General features: G+C 38.0%; 1 protein-coding gene across 1 annotated transcript in view; it reads left to right on the top strand.

Moving 5' to 3' along the window:
• Positions 1–20,163, top strand: part of MYOM2 (myomesin 2) — a 74,054-nt gene that overhangs the window by 13,331 nt on the left and 40,560 nt on the right. Inside the window, exons 7-15 of the mRNA XM_009501098.2 lie at positions 36–86; positions 363–527; positions 4,840–5,001; positions 6,935–7,076; positions 8,657–8,856; positions 10,002–10,055; positions 12,670–12,797; positions 15,802–15,985; positions 19,311–19,485. Of these exons, the coding sequence (XP_009499393.1) occupies positions 36–86; positions 363–527; positions 4,840–5,001; positions 6,935–7,076; positions 8,657–8,856; positions 10,002–10,055; positions 12,670–12,797; positions 15,802–15,985; positions 19,311–19,485 (1,261 nt within the window). The remainder of the gene's footprint in view (positions 1–35; positions 87–362; positions 528–4,839; positions 5,002–6,934; positions 7,077–8,656; positions 8,857–10,001; positions 10,056–12,669; positions 12,798–15,801; positions 15,986–19,310; positions 19,486–20,163) is intronic.

Genomic DNA, 20,163 nt, shown 5'->3' with positions numbered 1-20,163 from the left:
ATGTCATTAAAAGTTTATTTTATGCTTGTTTATAGGGTTCAGAGAGAGTGAAGAGCCTCACCCGGCTGGGATAATGCCCTTCCACTGTAAGTATTTTTTCTCTTTGCTTAGATAGTTTATGTACTCTTATCAGCTTAATGTTTACAGATGGGAAAATTGGATACAACTTGCTTCTGGCATCGCTTTCTAAGCATTCGGTTGCAATAGGAGCTGTGCAGATGCTTTTGCTTTCCCCATTGCATTTCTAGATCAGCAGACAGTATAAAAGAGAGCTCCATCTCCTTTTAAGATCGGACGGTAATCTGTTTGTGCAAAATACAATTTACTTACGCTCAAGAATGTTTTAATTTTCTTATGCATAGTGCCCCTGTCATATGATGTTTGCTTCACCCACATTGATGTCCAGTTTCTGGAGAAGTTTGGAGTCACCTTTGCAACTGAAGGTGAAACATTGACCCTGAAGTGTTCTATGTTGATCACGCCAGACCTGAAAAGACTACGACCTCGTGCTGAGTGGTACAGAGATGGTAAGTTAGTACATTGGATAGAAGCTACCTGGAAAATGCTGGAGGAAAGACTGAGGACACAGATCAGCTTAGAACATGAGATTCTCAGAATTAAATTTGGAATAGAGCAAACAAATCTCTCTAGTTCAAATCTGTAGACCTGTACCCTGTTTCAATTAAGTGACTTGGTCAACCTTTTCTTGAGCATTCATTTACAGCAACAGGTGGTAATCTCATTTTATCTAATAACACAATAGTTAGAACATTTACTGACTAGGTGGAGATCCAAACTCAATTCCTAGATTTGGCCACGATTTGTAATTGAATGCTGTGACTGCTGAGCTGAAGGGCACTCACAGAGCAGTAAATTAAACTTTGAAGCACTGAGGTGTAGACGTGGGCCTCCACTTCCTTCCTGCTCCAGTATTTATTGCTAATCTTTTATTATAATCAATTTAATGTGTAGTTCAGAAATACTTCTAGAAGCTGTGTCTGAAACACATGCCTTTGCTCTGCTGTTTAAGTGCCGTGTTGGTAGGTTGATTTCCGTGCCTCTTTTGTCATTGAAAATCTATGCTATGCTATGCCAAGCGAAGTGATCTTAGTACTGAAAATAACACCACTAAATACTCTGGTGGATGGTACACAAACCCTGCATGAGTAGTGTTTGTTCACCGCATCAAAAAAGGTCTTGAAATGTAAAACCAACTACTTAAAGTTTAACAGATAGCAGGCTATTGTAGATATTTAGATCACCACTTTTCACCAACCACAAACTCTGTGTAGGATTCTAAATTAATTATTCTGCCTGAGGATTTAGGAAAGCTTTATTTGTGAATGGTGAGACCTTTCCCCAAAGGGAACGCTTTTGAGAATGGTGACTTCCAGGCAAGCTGGCATAAATTTTCGTAACTGACAAAATATGGTGCATAAACTAAGAAATGACAGTAAGATTAATAAGGTAGTCAAGAAAATTCAGGATTAGGAAAATCAGAAAAAGGATGCTTTCATTGCTGCTAGTTATGCCTTTTGTTTCATGCACATCATAGTTTTACACAGAATAGCATCTGATCCTTCAGGGAATGGCCTGCTACTTACTGTTTCATTCCTATTTGTCAGTCGCTGTGGATACTTCATTGTGATGGAACTATAAGATGTTACTAAAACAAAAATTACGAAATAATAAAAATGGGGTTTTTTTGTTTGGTAATAATCAAATATCTAAGGCTCATCCTTAAACCCAGACTCTGTTCCCACTGAAGTGTACAGGGATTTTGTAGTTGCTATAATTACTCACCTCACTCTGAGGCGAGCCATCGGTTTTAATGGTACCTTTACATTGTCTCCTACTGGGCCCAGTTTCTCAAGGTGCCAAACTTCTGCAATTTTGGGTTTGGAACTGCAGCTATGAGATAAACTTCTGATTTTCAAGGGATGTCCCATATTGTTCCACTTTTCATTCAACATGGATTGTTCTTGCACTATGGGTAGGTGAACAAAAGCTTATGGCCCTTTTGGTTTAACCCTTCATGATGCCAAGATAATTCCCTCTTAATATGTAACAATATTATGCTCTTTGTTTTACCCCTTATTTGACTTAAATTTACCTTCTCTGTGAAAACCTGAGATGAAAAGTTGGTCTCTTTGAAGCCAATCAGTTTTTACTAGTGAGTCAGACAGGCTTTCAACCCATTATTCTACTTATATTACAGGAAATAAGATGATATGAACAAGCTTAGATTTGTGATTTGTTGCACATACATGGATCACAATATTTCCAAAAGGTGTACAGGTGCATCAACTGGCAATTTTTTTTTCTAAACACAGCAGGAATTCACTGTGCTATGTGCACAGTTCCCTGTGTTGAGACTTTTGAGAGCTGGAAGTAATGCATAAATGTAAACAATGAGAAGTTTAATAATTTGTTCAACATAGTGTGCTTTAGGCATTTCGATTTTTTTTGAGAGGTAATACTTAATTCTACTCTTGCACTAAGACAAACTGTATTTTTCCTAAAAATTTTCAGCTTGTATTAATCAAGTAATAACAACGAAAGCCCTGAGATAAATACGTATGATTTACTTCTCATAATTATATGTAAAAGAAATATGTATTTATCCAGCATAAATAAGCTTCACATGAGCGAACCTTATTGAGGCTGTCTACTAGACTCCTAGGGGCATATAAGTCAGCTGAACCAAATCCTCTGAAGTGGTTTGGGATTTGACAAACATGAATATGTCTGTAATTCATGTCCTGCTTAGAACAATTTAAGATACTGAAAGAATGAAATCAAACTAATACTTCAGGAATGTATATCTAATCTGGGTACGAGTTCAGCTGGTAACAGGAGTTTTCTGTTATTGCTTTCTAATGTAAAATAAACATTATAAAGCTGTATGCATGAACATCCTGCAGCCATTTATGCTGTAATCTAGAATAAAATAATTGAATTCAGAGGGAATAATCACGGAGTGCAGAATTCAGCTGAAACGTCAGCGGACCAAAATACATAACGAAAAGAAGCTTCAGTAAATAGTAATTCCCCACTCTTTATATGAATTTTCAGCACAGTAATGATTTATGAAAATTACCTCATGTACACAAAATAGCATGTGAGGCTTGAGTCACACTGCCTCCAAGGGTTAGTCCTCTGCAGGTTTGTTCTTTGGTAAGTTATGGGAAAAGTGGCAGAGCACAACATGAACAGACTGGGAATTTGAGTGCAGTAGTGGGACCCTGTAATACTAATATTATTGTGATGGCAGGTGCATGAATACCTGCTCTATTAGAAGTTCTGAATATGTTTGTGGCCTCCAAAATTTACTCTTCTTCTTGGTTTGTCTAGAAAGTCATCCATCCAGACAGCATTAAAACAGAGAGGTCCTGCTTTCTTAGGTGATCTGGTGGGCCTTTGGCCTTGTGTGAAGGAGAGAAGTTTTTCTCCTCTTTCCAAACATGACTGCCTCCACAGTTTCTGGTCTCAGGTACACATAGATGTTGGAAATGGATGATTCTGGCCTTAATAGACAATACAGGCTTGCCTACAGTTTCTGTATATTCAAACTAGGTGTCTACTATTCCACTCAAGCTTGGAGTGTAAATAAGTGACTTGCTTTTCAGAGGTGCTGGTCACTCAATATTTTTTCTTCTTCAGGATTTTCCACAGAACTCATGCATTGGTTAAAGTTTCTAGGTGAAGACATTTTCTGATTTAATTTCTAGTACTTCATGTCTCTCTACACAAAGTCTCAGTACCAATGTGTCATGCATGACAGAAAGGGGAGATGTAGATTTTCTAGGTAGGGATTGCATGATTAAGGATCTTATGGGAAGGAATGTGACTCGATTTACTTTGTATGCTTGCCAGAAAACAACTGTATGCTTAGGTGATTATGTAATTTACTGCTGTATGTTTTAGTAATGTGTGTCTTCCAGATGCTTTATTATCTTCATGTGTGTCATATTCTATACCTTCTTATGCAATTCAGCTGGTACGTGGGAAAACTTATTCCTTTGCAATTGTTTGAGTGTCTGCTCCAAAGTGTATTTAAACAATAGAATAATAAACATTTATAGCTATTCAACTCCTTTTAATACATTTCTGCTGCATTGATTGCAATAAATTAGTACGCAATAGGTCTTAGGAATTTAAAAATAAAAAACAATCCAATCAATTATTAAAAAGGATGATGTAAGAAAATCCCTTGGCTAGCATAAAATATCCTGCTCATTCTTTTGCTCTGGTTTCACTAGGCAATCAGATTAATTTGCATTAATCATGGGTCACCACCTCTCACCTGTGAGAGATTCAAATTTAATTTTATTCACTGCTCAACAGGCATGCCTTGAAGATTTAAATTTGGTGTATATTTATAGCAGCTTTCAGATTAAACTGAAATCTGGTCTTTAAACTTGGAGGAAGAAATTGAGTAATCTGACATTTGACCTGAACAGGTATCAAAACTTATTAAAAATGAAACAAAGTTCCACCCTGCATTCATTACAGGGTATGGCAGGTTTTGATGTCATTGTTTCAAAATGTGGATAATATTTTTCTCTGTCAGTGTATTAAAAGTTATAGTAATGGAAATGCTGTTGTTGGCACTGCATAGGTTAGTCTGAGACCTCGTATTCTCTAAAATTCACTGATGAAATAAGTTTAGACAGATGCAGCTTATTCTCTGTAGAGTTTTCATAGCATCAAAGCACCATCACTCCGAATAAAGCTGGCATAAATGTTAGTTTGTACCCCTGATGAGCACAGAGCTGCACTAGGATGTAGGTTGTTCTGGCTGGCACAGTAATGTGTCTGATGGGTCTTCTCTTCCAGACGTGCTGATAAAGGACTCCAAGTGGACGAAGCTGTATTTTGGAGAAGGCCAGGCAGCTCTGTCCTTTACCCATCTGAACAAAGATGATGAAGGTTTATATACCCTGCGCATGGTTACAAAAGGTGGAGTGAGCGAATATAGTGCATACCTGTTTGTCAGAGGTAAACTTTTCATCTGTTAATTGGGGAGAAATTAAAAAGAGCAGTAGAGAGATTACTTTTATTAAACAATCCCATGTAGTGACTGAATTACAAAAGAAATCCAGCCTTGTGGTATTTCATAGTCATTTGATTTATATAGTAGTCTCTGCTAGAAAAAAACAATCACATGAATGGGAAGCTTCAAGAGGAGCATGCTCCTGAGGACATTTTCTTACCTGAAGAACCGGAGAAATCATTCTTGTGAAGAAACAGCTTGTTTATTCTTTGCCATCCCCTTTCCTGGTAGGAAATAAACATCTTTGTATGCTACAGGTCCTCACTGTGATGGTTTTAGCTCTAGATGTTGCCAACTGGGAACGAGCCTTGTTGAGCATTCTCATATTCTGTGCCTGGCCTTAGAGGGAGGCACAGGAGAAAGCAAAAGAAATAATCCCATCACTTAACCAGTCACGGTCATCTCAATAATCAGAGAAAAGAAGCAAAGTAAGAAATTGGGCCACTGATGAAATACAGTTTTCACAAGGGACATAGATAAAAGGAGGTAAATGCATTAAAATAGATTAAAGGTCAGAATTTTCCCTCACATTTGCATGCACAACTCTCAGTGAAGAGAGAATGAGCTTCCATATACACCCGCAAGCAGAACTTAGTTTCACTTTCTTATTTTTTTCATTGAAAATGCAAATAACTCTGGCTGAGCAGTCCTTTCACTCTCTTAAATATGTTGGACAATATCCTTGGTGGTGGCAAACTGGAGCAGCCCCACTGAAACCATTGGAGCTTTATTAATTTTAAACCTTGCTTTTCTTGGAAACGCGTTGGAACATATGTGTCTTACAGAAGTGTCGTCCAGAGAATTTGTGTGGGGTGGAAGGACGTGAATCCTTCCTTTCAGGGGACTGAGATCCATCTTCCTCACAGGACTAGTGCAAGGGCTTCATCAGCTTTGCAGTATGTCCTGAACAAGCCACTCTGCCACCCTAATCTCATCGGAAACAATTTGCTAAAGCTTTCTATTTCCCAATTCCCTTCTAAGAAAGGAAGTACTCAGGCGAAAAATGCCCACTAATGTATAATAACTTTCCTAGAAGTTATTGTCATAGAGGTGGGTCAATTTTAGGTATCTCTATTGTCCATTTTATACTATATCTGATTCCTTTGCATGCACAGGACCCTGGACTTGAGCTATGTCCTCTGGAGTCTCTAGTGTCCTCTGCTGGCCTTCCTCTTGCCTTTTTTCATGTAGGCTGTGATCTCATACTGAGCACCAGCCACCTCACAACTGATTGAGATTAGAGTTTATGGATTTAGACTCCATACAGGAAGTTTTTGTATTATAGAAACCTTTCTTTGAAGGGAGAGAACTTTACCTGTTAGGAGACTTCATTAGCAGTTGTTGGGTCCACATCAGTCAACGTGTCTCAAAATGAAGCCACAGAAGGGTATCGTAACGGTAGAACAATGATTACTTATGCCTGTGGATATTGTAAGACTTTAAAAATAAGTAGCCTTAGAAATGTACCAGGAGTTTGCAAATTTTTTGTTCCTTAAGAGGTTTATTTTCCTCAGCTACATGCTCTTTACCGAGTACCTTGGTCTGATCAGCAACCCACTGAGCTACAGCTTTTGGTGGGAAAGAGCATCAAAACCACATGGGGTAGTTGGGCTTTTAATTCTGGTGAAAAGTAATGGATGTTTGATGCCTAGACTGCTTTTCTGCCCTCAGAAATATCCCTGAACATTTTTATCTATGTGGACATAAAGACATTATGGGCCTGATTCATTAGTGCAGTGAATGAGTGTGTAATGAAATCTCTGGGATCCCATTCATACAGACAAATGGCACAGTGAACTAGAAATCTTCCCTTTTGTCTTTGTGGTAGATTTCAGAGGAGTCAGGGTCAAAACTGATTTATTTTTATTTGTGGTCCAGATGCTGATGCATTGATCGCGGGAGCACCAGGGGCACCGATGGATGTTAAATGCCATGATGCTAACAGAGACTATGTTATTGTTACCTGGAAACCACCAAACACAACCAGTGAAAGCCCAGTCATTGGATATTTTGTTGACAAGTATGTAAACATTGGGATTTATTTAATTTTGTTCATTGCCAAAAATATGCATCTACTGAAGGAAAAAAAAGATTACCACTATACCCTTCAATATGTAGGTTCTTTAGATATATTTTTTCAGACCTTAGGCACTGGAACTCAGTTCCTCACTGTGTTAAATTGCTAGATTGTTCCCTGGCAAACTTTTAGCCCAGATGATCTAGTACTTTCCCAAGCAATTCTGGGCACAGTCTGGGATTTAGCAAGGGCCAGGGGTCATTTCCAGTAATCATTTGCAGGCAGACACACTTTATCAGACACTAAAAATGTTCAATGGCATGGATGTAGCCAAAACAGAGAATGAACCTTGGCAATATTTAATTTATAGAAGCCAGAATCCATGGGCATCTTAAATTAAGTTTAGTCTCTTCAATCTGTATACTGCAAAAACTGAACTCTAGGAATTATTACATTATCTTTTTATTTCTGTCTTAACTGGGGCACACCAGGCGCTCAGGGCATGGGTTTCCAGAGGCTGGTAGTTGAAATCAGAATGGCAGTCCTCTCTCCTCCAGTCTGCTTTGCACTTTGCTGGGGTTTCAGCTCAGTGCAGGCAGCCCAAGATCAGGGGATCCGAGCGCTATTTTGCACATCTCTTCTACTGAAGTGCATGCTTGCCCCTTGTAGCCAGAGCAGAACATCTGATCCTTAGTGCCTGAAACTGTCAGTCAGCAAAAACATTACTGAAATGATTTCATAATGTATACTGCTCTACACTTAAAAGGAACATTTGCAGCTCATTGCTATTTGCTACCCTGTAATTTGGTCTACTTGAGAGACAATTGTCTGGGAATTGCTGGAAAATGTTGGCTTATGAATGGCAGTCAGTATGAGGAAATTAACTTAAGCCCTGGGGACTCTACCATTCATATCCAATTTGTGCAGTGCATAGATCATGGGAGGATTTCACCTATTTTGTGTATAATCTAGTCAGCTGTGCCTTTTGACATTTTGGTTGGATTACTGCAACACCAAGGAGCCCTTGATCATGACCCTATTTTCCCTGGTACTGTCAGGGCAAAAGGCAGTCTTCTCACAAAAGTTTATAGTAGTAGGACACAAAACAGATGCATACGCACAAAGGAGCCAGTATGGGGACACAACTCTGTCACCTAACCATTGTTAGAGGGAAAAGAACAAAGATGCTTGCTTAAAAATATGACAAGAAAGAGATGGAAAAGATCAGGTGAATGTTGCCATTTCAGCATGTTCTGTGGAGACGCATGTTAAAAATAAAAGTGAATAACTTGTTCTTTAGATGACAAGGAAAAGAACCAAATGGAAGGGAAGCACAGAGAGTTGAAAAGGCCAAAATCCATGCAAGAAAAATGACCTTTGCAAATGCATTATGAATAAATATGAGCAAGGTGGGAATTGGTAGTCTGAGCAGAGGAAAGAGTGTATAAAGTTCATTAATGAGGTGTATGGTTAGTTCCTCAACTTAGTGAGGATGCCTTCTGTGATTCTGACTTGATGTGTATAGGATGGTGTATAGTTATTGTGGGATGATACTGATAAATGTTGTCTTCTGCTACTCCAAGATGTGAAGTAGGTTTGGAAAACTGGGTCCAGTGCAATGATGCTCCTGTAAAAATCTGCAAGTATCCTGTGACTGGTCTTTATGAGGGACGGTCTTACATATTCCGTGTGAGAGCAGTGAACAGTGCTGGCATTAGCAGGCCTTCTCGAGTCTCTGAACCGGTTGCAGCTCTTGACCCCGTTGACCTGGAGAGAACACAAAGTAGGTTATACAAGGCTGAAACAGATATTGAATATTTGGTTTTACATTTTTTCAGATTCTGTTTTATTAGTTAACCTAAACAGCAGAGTTTATTTCTTCCTTTGATTGAATATCTCACTAATTTCAAGTGGGGGATGTAGTTGGAATGGCAAGGTCCATACAGGCAATTTGGCAGGACCTGGGAACTCCATCTCAATTATGGCTGGTTTTTAGCTTTAAATATAGACCCTCTTTATTACAAGGAGAAATGTTTTCAAATGAGGTAATATGCCCTGGAAGCTTGTATCATTTGCACTGGGAACTGAGTCCTCAGATCCCATAAACTTCTACATTTGCTGGTAGTAACTTCTGAAAAAACTATTGAATATATCTGTTTTAGTTAAGCAAAAATTAAAAATTGCCATATGAGTACACTGGCCCACAGACTGTTGTATTTTTCCACATCCTTTTTTTCTCAGTGAAGTGCCAGTACTGGCACAAAGCTCCAATGCTACAGGTTGGGGGGCTCTCTGATTTTTCTGGCAGACAGAAAGAGTCAATCTAATGAGCAAGCTCTTTCCAAAAGCTGGTCTTGTGCTGAAGGCCACTGCAGACTGCAAAGGAGCCTTATGAGAGCTTCTTCATGAGTATAGTAAGCTGGCTTGCTCTGGGGAGTAGTTTTATTGATTTAGCCATGTCCTAAACCCCTCTGCAAATTCCATATATTGTGTACTTGCACACCTTCTGTTTTGTGGGCTCCTTTTATTCAGAGGGGAGTTAAACTCATTATGAAGACTGCAGAGCACTGCCCCAATGTTGCTTGTAAAATCTGAGTTGAATATGCTGTGTTTCTGTTAGCTTTATGATTAATTCCTATAACAGAAGTCCAATTCATGATACAATTGTTTACTAATCAGCCGCAGAATTAAATCTATCTACAGTGAGTATGATTCTTGCTTTTTAGTACTATCTTGCCATGCTCTGTTTCCTATGAAAATGAATGAAGCAGTGTATGACTTTGAGTTGATTCCATCTGTGGAAAGATTTAATAACAGTTATAGAAATAGAGGCATACAGGCTTTTGAACAGCTGATGAACAAGAATCTGCAAAATTTGTTTATATATTAAACTGGTTCAAGAAACTAATTGAATATTTTTATTAACAGCTATTCATGTGGATGAAGGGCGAAAGATTGTGATCAGTAAGGATGACCTTGAAGGTATGTAGCATTTCTATGATTTCAGTTCATCTGTTTATATCCCAGGAATAAAGCATTATAATTAGAAACATAGCTTACAAAGAAATCCACCCAGTAAGTAAACTCTTTATAATAATAAATAAAGACATATACTCTGGCTTGCAAGTCTGAGAGAACACAAGTGAAAAGTGAGGTCTAAAAGGACCCTCAACAGCATTACTTTCCCTATGTGCTGGCAGCATCTCCTCACCTTTTTCTTTGGCTAGTGCTAAGATAAGTTTCAACAGCTGAACATTGCATTTGATTACCCACATTTTCCTTCTTCCTGTCCTTCTGGGAACTAAAGATAGCTTTTTAGACTGAATTTGGTGATCTGAGCAAGTTTTTTCCATTTTCCTAAAAACTTACGCAATCCATCCCAATTCTTTAATTAATATATCTGTCTCAACAGAGAGGTTGTTCTTAAGGTTAAGGTTATACACTAAATATTGCTCTTCCTCAAGTGAACTGGAGGAGCTACTCCCAACTTTAAGATAAAGTTTGAATTTCTTCTGTCTTTGGTTGTTTCTTTATGTACTGATTGTTTGGGCTTGAATAATGATCTCCTTTTCATTTAAACTGTCAAAAATGTTAACTGTACTGGCTAAGTAGTAAAAAGAAAAAGTAACAACAAAAAAACGAACCTCCACACAGGTTATAAATCTGTAACTCATATAATAACATAATAAAAGAAAAACCACCTGAGAACAGGTGTGGTTCGAAGGAGAATCAGACATTAAATTTTTCCTCCGGTGCACAAGTGGGAGAGATGAAGTTTCTGTATTTTTACAATGGTACCCTAAATGAATTGATATGGATGTTATAGGCTCAGAATCACATTACAGGATCAGAATAATTTTGTCTGACTTGTTTGGCTTCCAAGAACAGACTCCTGCTTTCAGAATTCCCTGAGAATGACTGGAACTGTTAAAAGCCACTCCAGCATAAGCATGAATAATGATATTTGGATTTCTGTTTCATGAAGGTGCACACTTAATAAAGGAGTATGAATATCCAAATACAATTTTTTAATAGATTATTACTTTCATCTGCAAGATTGGAGACCATTTCTGAAAAAGTGGTCTCATAGATCAGAAATGGATTTCCTTTTTAGTGCCGGATGACCTTCCATTCTGAGAGAGCAGACTGTGCCATCAAATTATAGCATTAGAAATTGGGTTTTTCAAGTATGTAAGAAACCATGTTGAGATTTAGTTTTGTGAAACCAATTGGAAACCTGTTGACTTACAGCATTAGGCTGTAAAGGATTATTGTAATTTTCTTGACTGTATGTCAGCAATTTTGTCTTAAACTCAGCCAATTTGTGTGCCTTTCTTAAAGAAAAAGTGTATTTGTAGGAAATCAAATAGAGAATACTTTCCCCAAATATTGAGGGAAAGTAAATTGTCTTTGGATATGTCAGTTTGCTTTTAAAAAAGTCTGGTTTTGATTGGGAAACATGTGATGAATTAACTTCAGTATACATTTTGAGCCTGGTTGGTTCTACAAATGTTTATAAACTGTTAAAACATCACTTCCATGATTTAGAGATTATTATTGAAACATTTTCCCTCTTCTAATGTCAGATTCTGAGTATTTAGAGGATATATGCTCCTTGCTATGCTAAGAAGTGGCAGAACTTACCTTAAAAAAACCCAACTTTTTGCTTTCTCTGTTGCAATCCATAAAAATAAAATATTTGTAGGTATCTATCTGCTGAGTTGCTATTTATGACGTATTACCACGGGCAAGTTTTTTCAGGGCTGTGTGGCTATGTCTGAAGCTGCCCCTCATAGGTCCAAGGCTGTCCTACCCAGTGTTGTTTTACACCATTGTAATTCCTTGGATAGCGAAACTGCCTTCTTTTTGTGCTGCAGTGCATGAGCGTGACCACAAAGGCCCACGCTGATTTTCTCCAGCCTGGCCCAGGGTACACAGGTCCTGCCTCATGTTCCTGTAACCCTGCAGGGTGAGTGGAGAGAGCGGTTTGATCAGGCCACGCCAACAGCTGGAGTCACCAGAGGGCTGGTGACATATTTTTGTGTCTCTGATCCACAGTCTTTAGAAGTGCTTTAGACTATATGGCTGGTAATACCGCCACGTTACAGGATACATTGCTGAGAGGTTCTTCTTCCTTTTCTGCTTTCTGCTTTGTTTTAAGTTGCTTTTCTCCTTATTGTACTTCCTTTCCAGATATCTTCTTCTAGTCTAATTTCTTGTAATAACTCTTTGGACTTCTGTCTTTGATCAAAAAATCTCTCTTATTTGCATATAGTGAGCAGGTTTTTTCCAAGGTATTCTGCCCAGCAGATAGAAGTTATTGAAATGTGATCAAACTAAAAAAGTGTGACAAATGCACAGGTTGTCAGGGGGCATATTTAACTTCTACTGAAAAAGTAAATAACTTTTAGTACTGATGCTTCATTTCTCAAAATTTAATTGAAATGAGCAGGTGAACAGCACAGATGATATCGTAGGCCTTAATAGCTGAGCATTGCACTACAGGGTGGGAGTTCAGAAAGATGAGCTGTAGCATGAGTGCTGACCCAGGGGTTAGTCTGCTGTTTAACACTTGCTACGTTTATTACTCTTCCAGGCGATATTCAGATTCCAAGCCCTCCCACCAATGTACATGCTTCAGAAATCAGCAAAACATATGTTGTACTCAGCTGGGATCCACCTGTTCCCCGTGGCAGGGAGCCACTGACGTATTTCATTGAGAAGGTACTGTACTGTACGGTGGCATTCAGCTGTAAGGTGTTTCATTGCTGTGTGCAATTACATTCAACTCGTTTTTAGAACTACATCATAAACAATAAAACTAACACTCTCTGAGATCCTGCAGGATTTTTTTTTAATGGGATGTTAGAGAAGCATGGACAATCAAATATCTTATTACATGATTTAATGAGCATTGAAATTCACGGTCTGGGGAAAAGGATGCCCCTGTGCTATTTGCTTACTTCTGTCTAAAATGAGAACAAACTTGTAAGGTAGCGGTTTAATGGAAACATCTTAAGATTTCCCAACCCTACCAGCAAGACCGGAGGTTTGCAGTCTGCCTGTATTAAAGGGAAGTTTCTGGTAGTCTTGTGGCAGAGCAAGGAATAAACAGTGACTCATAATTTGATCATCACTTTCCTTTTTCCAGGCTTATGGCACCCTCCGCTATACCCTGACATTTCTAGTTTATTCCCTGCAAGGTCAGCAGAGAGGCAGATGCCAGTCTAAGGTTCACCACTCCCTGGAAGTCTTCAAGGCTGCCTTCCTCTTCCCTTTGACTTGACAGGGGGATTCAGTGATCACAGTAGGGAGGTTTGTTCTTGTCCCATCTAAGCTACTAGGATTTAGATACATCTGTCCCTGAGCCAGGTTTCTAAATTAAGTATGTTGGATTACAGCCAGAGGTCATAATCTTTCCTCCTTGCTACGAAGTTTCCCCAGTAGGTGAACTGGGTCTCATGCCTGACCTCTAAAACTCTTCCATGCCAAGCTATACTTAGTTTTTATGAATTATGCCTCTAGCATATGCCCGCTCTTAACAATCCACCAACAGTAAAACTGTCCATAAAACTGCCACACATTCAATTTGCATCTTGAATATTGTGACAGCCTTTTCTCAGGTCCTTACCATGCAATTTTTTGTCTTCTCACATCTGTTCAGCATATTCCTCCAAAGTTTATTTCCCAGCTAATAATTCTGTTCACATCACTCTTCTTTTTGCAGCCCCCATCTTGTCTTTTCCTTCTCAGTCACATAAAAATCTCCACTTCAAAAGGCTTTTATAGCCCATCTCTACATTCTTCATCATCCATTACCTGCTGGATATTGAACCAACAGGCATAAAGTGAAGTCCAGTCACTAGTTAAATTTTCCAGCAAGCATGGCCATGATTTCTCACACTCTGCCTTTCACATTCAAAAGAAATAATGAAAATTTCCACAGAAATAAGTATCTAGCTTTCTTCCTATGCAATAAAATAGCATGTCTTCCTTGTACTTATTCCCAGTTGCATACATCTGCTCTTATCTATAAATTTTAAGCATACTGACTTAAGGATTTTGAACCAGCATGAAAATACCTCGTTGTTTCCAGTATATGCAGAAATAGCCCAGATAAAAAGCTCAGATGTAGATTTTGATTGAGTGGACACCTACACTCAGTTAGTTGAATTTCATTCTCAGTGTGAATTGGAAAATATATGTATCTGCTTGTTTTACGGAAATAGCTTTATATAGCTCCAGGAAGAGTATAGAGCAATGACAATGATGAACAAACAAGTCTTAATTAAATGCCAAACTTACTGAGTGAAAGTGAGAATGAGGACTAAAAGGCTATTATTAGAAAAAAGGTTCATTATACTAATTAATACCCGAAACTAAAATGTTTTTGCATATAAATAACTTCTATATATGAATAGCTCAGTGAATATTTCATAGGTGAATGTTTGTTTTTTGCTTTCCACAGTCATCTGTTAATTTAGAAAAGCACAATTTCTAATTAATTTATTTCAAATAAGACTCAGTTTTGAAGAAAAAAAAATGAATTTTTAAAAGTTTTAAGAAACACAAAATGGAAATGAGTTTTCTATGCTGTACAGCAATGTTCCCTTAAAATCATTGTTTAACAGATAAATCAAATCAAACTACAGAGTAAAATGTGATGTTGATTCTTTCCTCTGTGAAAATGAAATTCAACAATTAACTTTTTTCATGCCAGAAAGTAAAAGATATGGCAAAATAATGTTTATTTCATATTTTCCATCTTTTTATTATGAAGAAAATGGGTGTTATATTTCTTTTTTCTGCTGAGAACACTAGGTGGGTTCAATATCTATAAAAAGGTTTTTCATATATGGGCTCCAGCAGTTTACATTTTTATTATTTATCTATAGCAGGCCTCGTCATATACAGGGTAGTTTCCAAGCACTGATGAAACAATGTTCCTCCTCTAAGTTCACAGTCTATCTGTTCTGTTCCCAGACTTTCTGTTCCAAAACATTTAATTTGTGTGCACCTTTCTGTGCTTGAAGGAAATTTGATTTAAGCTGTTTACTAGGCACTTGGGTTTCACTAAAATTGCTGAAAGATTCCATGACTTATTTTTATTTTGGGTCAACAGTTTATCTGGGAAACCTAATGGACAGCAGACTTCTCTCGGGGTGCTGGTTTGCTGGCTCTCTTCCATGTGCAGTTGTGATGACGATTAGCTCAGCTGCTGTACTGAAAATATGCAAAAGCAATTATTTCATTTGATGAATGCTTTTAGGGACTTGACCTTACTCAACAGAATGCATAAAGATAAAGCAGTGACTAAAGTGACATCCCCTTCCCTAGCTTTCTGCAGAACACATATTAGGACTTGCTTGCTTTATACTGAACCTTCGTGGTGTTCAAGTGAGTTTTGCAGGACAGGAGAGTAATTCTTTTGGGACCAATCACAGTTGACTGTCATGGCCTTAACTGAGGGCTAGCTGTATGTACAAGTGTACGTATATTGAAGTCTAGGCAGGCAGGGAGACAGTGAGGTATTCAGACCTTTTTGTAGAGTAATGGAATGCATGAGCTATGAGAATTTGCATATGTTAAAGTGAGGCATTTGAGAGTGATCCTTCTCTTATAGCTCTTAAATAAATTCATGACAGGATGCGATACAGCAATATGTTCATCTTTTGACAGTTCATAGAAGTGATTCACAGCTTTTTTTTTTCTTTTTTCTTTTTTGTAGTCCATGGTTGGCAGTGGGAGCTGGCAAAGAGTCAACGCACAGGTTGCAGTAAAATCTCCTCGCTATGCAGTGTTTGACCTTGCAGAAGGAAAATCATATGTTTTCCGAGTCTTGTCAGCAAACAAGCATGGCATCAGTGATCCATCTGAAATCACACAACCTATTCAACCACAAGATACCATTGGTAAGGCATTAATTGTAAGGCATTAATATTAAATGCAGTTGATATTTTACAAAATGTAAATAAGCAACTCTCATTATAATTAGATTAGTATAATTACATTAATAGTAATCAAATTGATTTTTGTGCTGTACTGCAAAGGATTTAAAAAACACCAAGACGCTAAATTTTAGAAACATTCCAAAATTTTCATAATGATCACTAGTCTCCTTGCTGAGACCAATACTTTTGAAAAAGTTAAATTAATTTTAGTTATTTGTTCTTCACAGTGCTCTATTAATGTGACTTGTCAAAAAATAGGATAATACAGGTTAATCGCTAACTTAGATAATTATATTGTCTGCCTCAGGTAATTATATGCTACCTAATTCCCTACAGTTTCAGCTGGATAAGGTAGCCTTTTGTGTCTTTCTTAGTATTCCAAGTTGCAGATTACTGCCTGTGCAGAATTCCTGTGGCATGCAGATGAGTAGATTTCAGGGACAGGGGAAGATACACCTACATATTCAGTGGTAACTTTCCAACTGAAAATGAAATGTTTATCCTGGGAGCACATTCAAAAACACAACTGAAAATTTAGGGAGTGGTTAATCATCTTGTGGCTCAAATATTTTTTTTGCTTTTGTAGTTTTGCAGAGGTCACATGTAACAGCCCCATGTATTGACTGCTGTCACCTCAAAAGCACATATCTTACTAATACACTTGCTAGAAATATAAGAAATACTTACAGTATCTGATATACCATAGTTCACTAAATGTTGATAGATATAGCCTTCTTAATGTTTACCATAATTTAAAAAAAATAAAATCCTTCACCTTTAGCTTGATCTGTAACTATATGTGATGAAATAAAAATATCTTTTGCTTTTATGTATTCTTGATTTGATGTCTCATTAATGCATATAAATTATTTAAAACATTCAACATTCCCCCAGGTAGGGAAGAAAAATACTGTATTTATTTCACTTAGTACAGAAAATAGGCTATCCCTTAGGGTTTAACACAAGATGTTTTGAATAAATCATAGCTATAGCTGAAAGCAGAAAGCAAAAGATGCTATTTTAAAGACAAAGTGCAGGAATATTTTCAGAGATGGAGTTTACTACCTGAGCTAAAATACGTCAGACACACATGGCTCCTTTGAGTTGCCATTTGACATTGCTGAGGGTAGCTGAGACAACTTCATGGGGATGGCAGTCATTACACAGGAATTATGGGTAACTTTCTCTCTTGAGCAGAAACTCCAAAATGACACTTAATGTTATGCAATTGAATTGAGTAGTAAAAGAATACTGAGTCTGAGATTAACAACTAAATGTAGGTGTTTCCATGTAGGCATCTACAGGAGCTGTAGAGGTCTCTGCTCCCACTGTGGCAGTCGGAGCCTGGGGGATAAGTTGGCTGATGTTGCCATAAGTTTCCCCATGGCACCGAGCTACAGAGAGTCTACATTGGGGTGACATGAATCATTTTCATGGCTCTACCAACTGCTGATCAGAGGCTCAGTGTAATTAGCCAGACATCTAGTACCTTTCCAAATGCTTTCAGTTTGCCATTTCAGAGGGATATAGGCATTCAGTATCTCCTGAGTCATTCCTAGCAGCTCCATGAAGAAGTCTTAGATGTTCTAAAATGGCCCTAAATGATTTTGTTTGGGTAACTAAATTAAACCCTAGCTCTTTGGCTATAAGGCAGCTTAAGAACAATTGCTTGTAGACACTTACCCATAAACTCCTAAATGTAGATATCTTTATCTCAGACTGAACCCATTTGATCTTACAGAGTTACTGCACAAAGTACAATAGTGTGTAAGTATTTTTTATTTTGAGATTGAAAGACTAAATAAAAAAATTTCTGCCTTTCTTTTGTTTCATGGTGCTTGTAATTCTCCACAACATATCAAACTGAGAAAACTAAAATGCCTTCAATAGGCAAGTGCTGGATGCCTCTCTTAACCTGTCATGAAAGGCTGAGACACTGCCTTAGTTCCTTACATTATGAAAGATCAGATATATATTTTATAGTGTACACACTGTGTGTTGGCCCTTATTAAGATCTTTTTTTCATTTAGATCTTGATGTTTCTGATTCTATTTATGCACATTCAGGGAGTTTAGATCCATATAATTGTGATTGGGAACACACTTGTGATTGATAACAAATGCAGTTGTTCACAACAGTGAACTTTAATTGCATGTAAAGTGAACTAGGTACTATACTACATTGGGCGGACTGTAGTCAACAGATTAAAGGAAGCTTTATCCAATTCTGCTTGGTGATGCTGAGGTCGATCCTGGAATATTGGCTTCAGTTCTGGCTCCCGTAGTCTAGAGGAATAGTTGTAGAGGAACTGGAGAGTTCCACTGGGTGGCAACCAAGATGGCCAGGGGCCTTCACGTTGTGACCTGTGAAGACAGGTGGAGGTAGCAGGGGTTGTTTAGGTTGGTGACTTACAAAGCCAAACTGCTCTCAGCCATGCCAGATGACAAAAAAGAGGCCACAGCCACAAATTGTAGCTTAATAAATTCAGGTTGGACATACTGTCTTAGTGCAAAAGATGAGTATGCAGTGCTGGAAGAGGTTGTGCAGGCAAGCCGTGAAATCTCCATTGTCAGAAGTTTTCAAGCCTTGGACAGACCTGTGACTAACAATCCAGTTTAGTATTGGTGATAATCCCACTCTCAGTGGTAGGTTGGACTAGATGATACCCAGAGATCCCTCCAACCAGTCTTCCTGTGCTTCTGTGAAATCCATCTAGCTAATTTTAGTTAAACACTTAGCATTCAACCATATGCTTAAATTTGTCCTGAAAAGCTGGCCTTTTCTGAATTGGAGTTGTCATTAGTTGACTGGAAGGCAGTATTTCTTAATACTCATTATATCATGCCTTTACAGTTTATGTGCATTTCTTACTGGTGCAGTAGTGCAACAGGAACATAAGCTATACAAAACCTCTTATTTGGGCAAGGACCTTTTTGTATCTGTATACCTTTATCCACACTGATATTTGAAAACATGTTCTCCTATAACTCACTTCTCAGAAAACCTATGCAAAATCAGACAGGTAGGGAACCTCATAGCTTAGAGTAAGTTCACTCTAAGTAAACAAACAGAAAAATGAATATATTTATACACACATATATAGAAGTATCCAGATTTACAGTGAAACAAATATACTAAAATATATCTCATATAGCAATATTAACATGGTAGGAGAAGCCATAGCTGTAGTGATTAAATATTATAAAAATATAGTGTTGAATATACCTCAGCTCACTTATATTTTTATGTATTTCATAACAGCATATGTTTTCTCTCTTTTTCTTAGTTGTCCCATCTACACCTGGTCAGGTAGTGGCCACAAGGAATACAAAAACATCTGTGGTAGTTCAATGGGATAAACCAAAACATGAAGAAGATTTATATGGCTACTACATTGACTATTCTGTGGTGGGATCAAATCGCTGGGAACCTAGTAACCATAAACCTATTAAATATAACAGGTATTGACAATAATTTTGTGTTTTGGGGAGGTTTGAAAACTGTAGGAAAGTTTCAAGCCAATTTATGTGCTAAGCAATGGTGTTATCATGAAAGGTGAATGTTGAATGAATGTGAAAAAAAAGTCCGCAGACTTGGAGCTAACCTTTTCAGATTGCAGGGCAGACTTTCTCCTGCCCCTTCCTGCCCCCTTTTTTTTTCCTCCAAGGAGAAGCATATTATGTCTAATCCGTGACTTTGAGTTATAAAAGAAGGTTCTAGAGACATGATTATGTATGTCTTGGACATAAGTAAGCACAAAATAAATGCCTCTCTTAAAGTCTGAATTATGTTATGGGGTAAACAGACCTGAAGTACTTGAGGAAAAGTATAAGGAGAGGGAACTCAAAAGCATTCCAGGGTGTTCACTCTTGGACCCCATAGTCTGTGGGCATCAGAGCAAAGGGGCAGGCCATGTCTGCTATAAACATGGTGGCAAAAGTGCTTCGGCTGCTGACACTGTTGTGCAGGAAATCCAAGTATCCCATCCCAGAAACATCAGGGCTCCCTGATCTGCTACATCTATGGCTAAAGGACAGTAGCCTCTGTTCCTAGTTCCCTTGTCATGATGCTAGCCCTGCCTATTTCTGCTGCTTTCTCACTCTCTCCTGAAAATATCACACTTCATTATGTGATTCTTC

This window comes from Phalacrocorax carbo, chromosome 3 (genome assembly GCF_963921805.1).
Source record: "Phalacrocorax carbo chromosome 3, bPhaCar2.1, whole genome shotgun sequence".
Lineage (NCBI taxonomy): Eukaryota > Metazoa > Chordata > Aves > Suliformes > Phalacrocoracidae > Phalacrocorax > Phalacrocorax carbo.
Note: the sequence above shows the minus strand (reverse complement) of the source record. Positions and strands in the feature narration are given on the sequence as shown.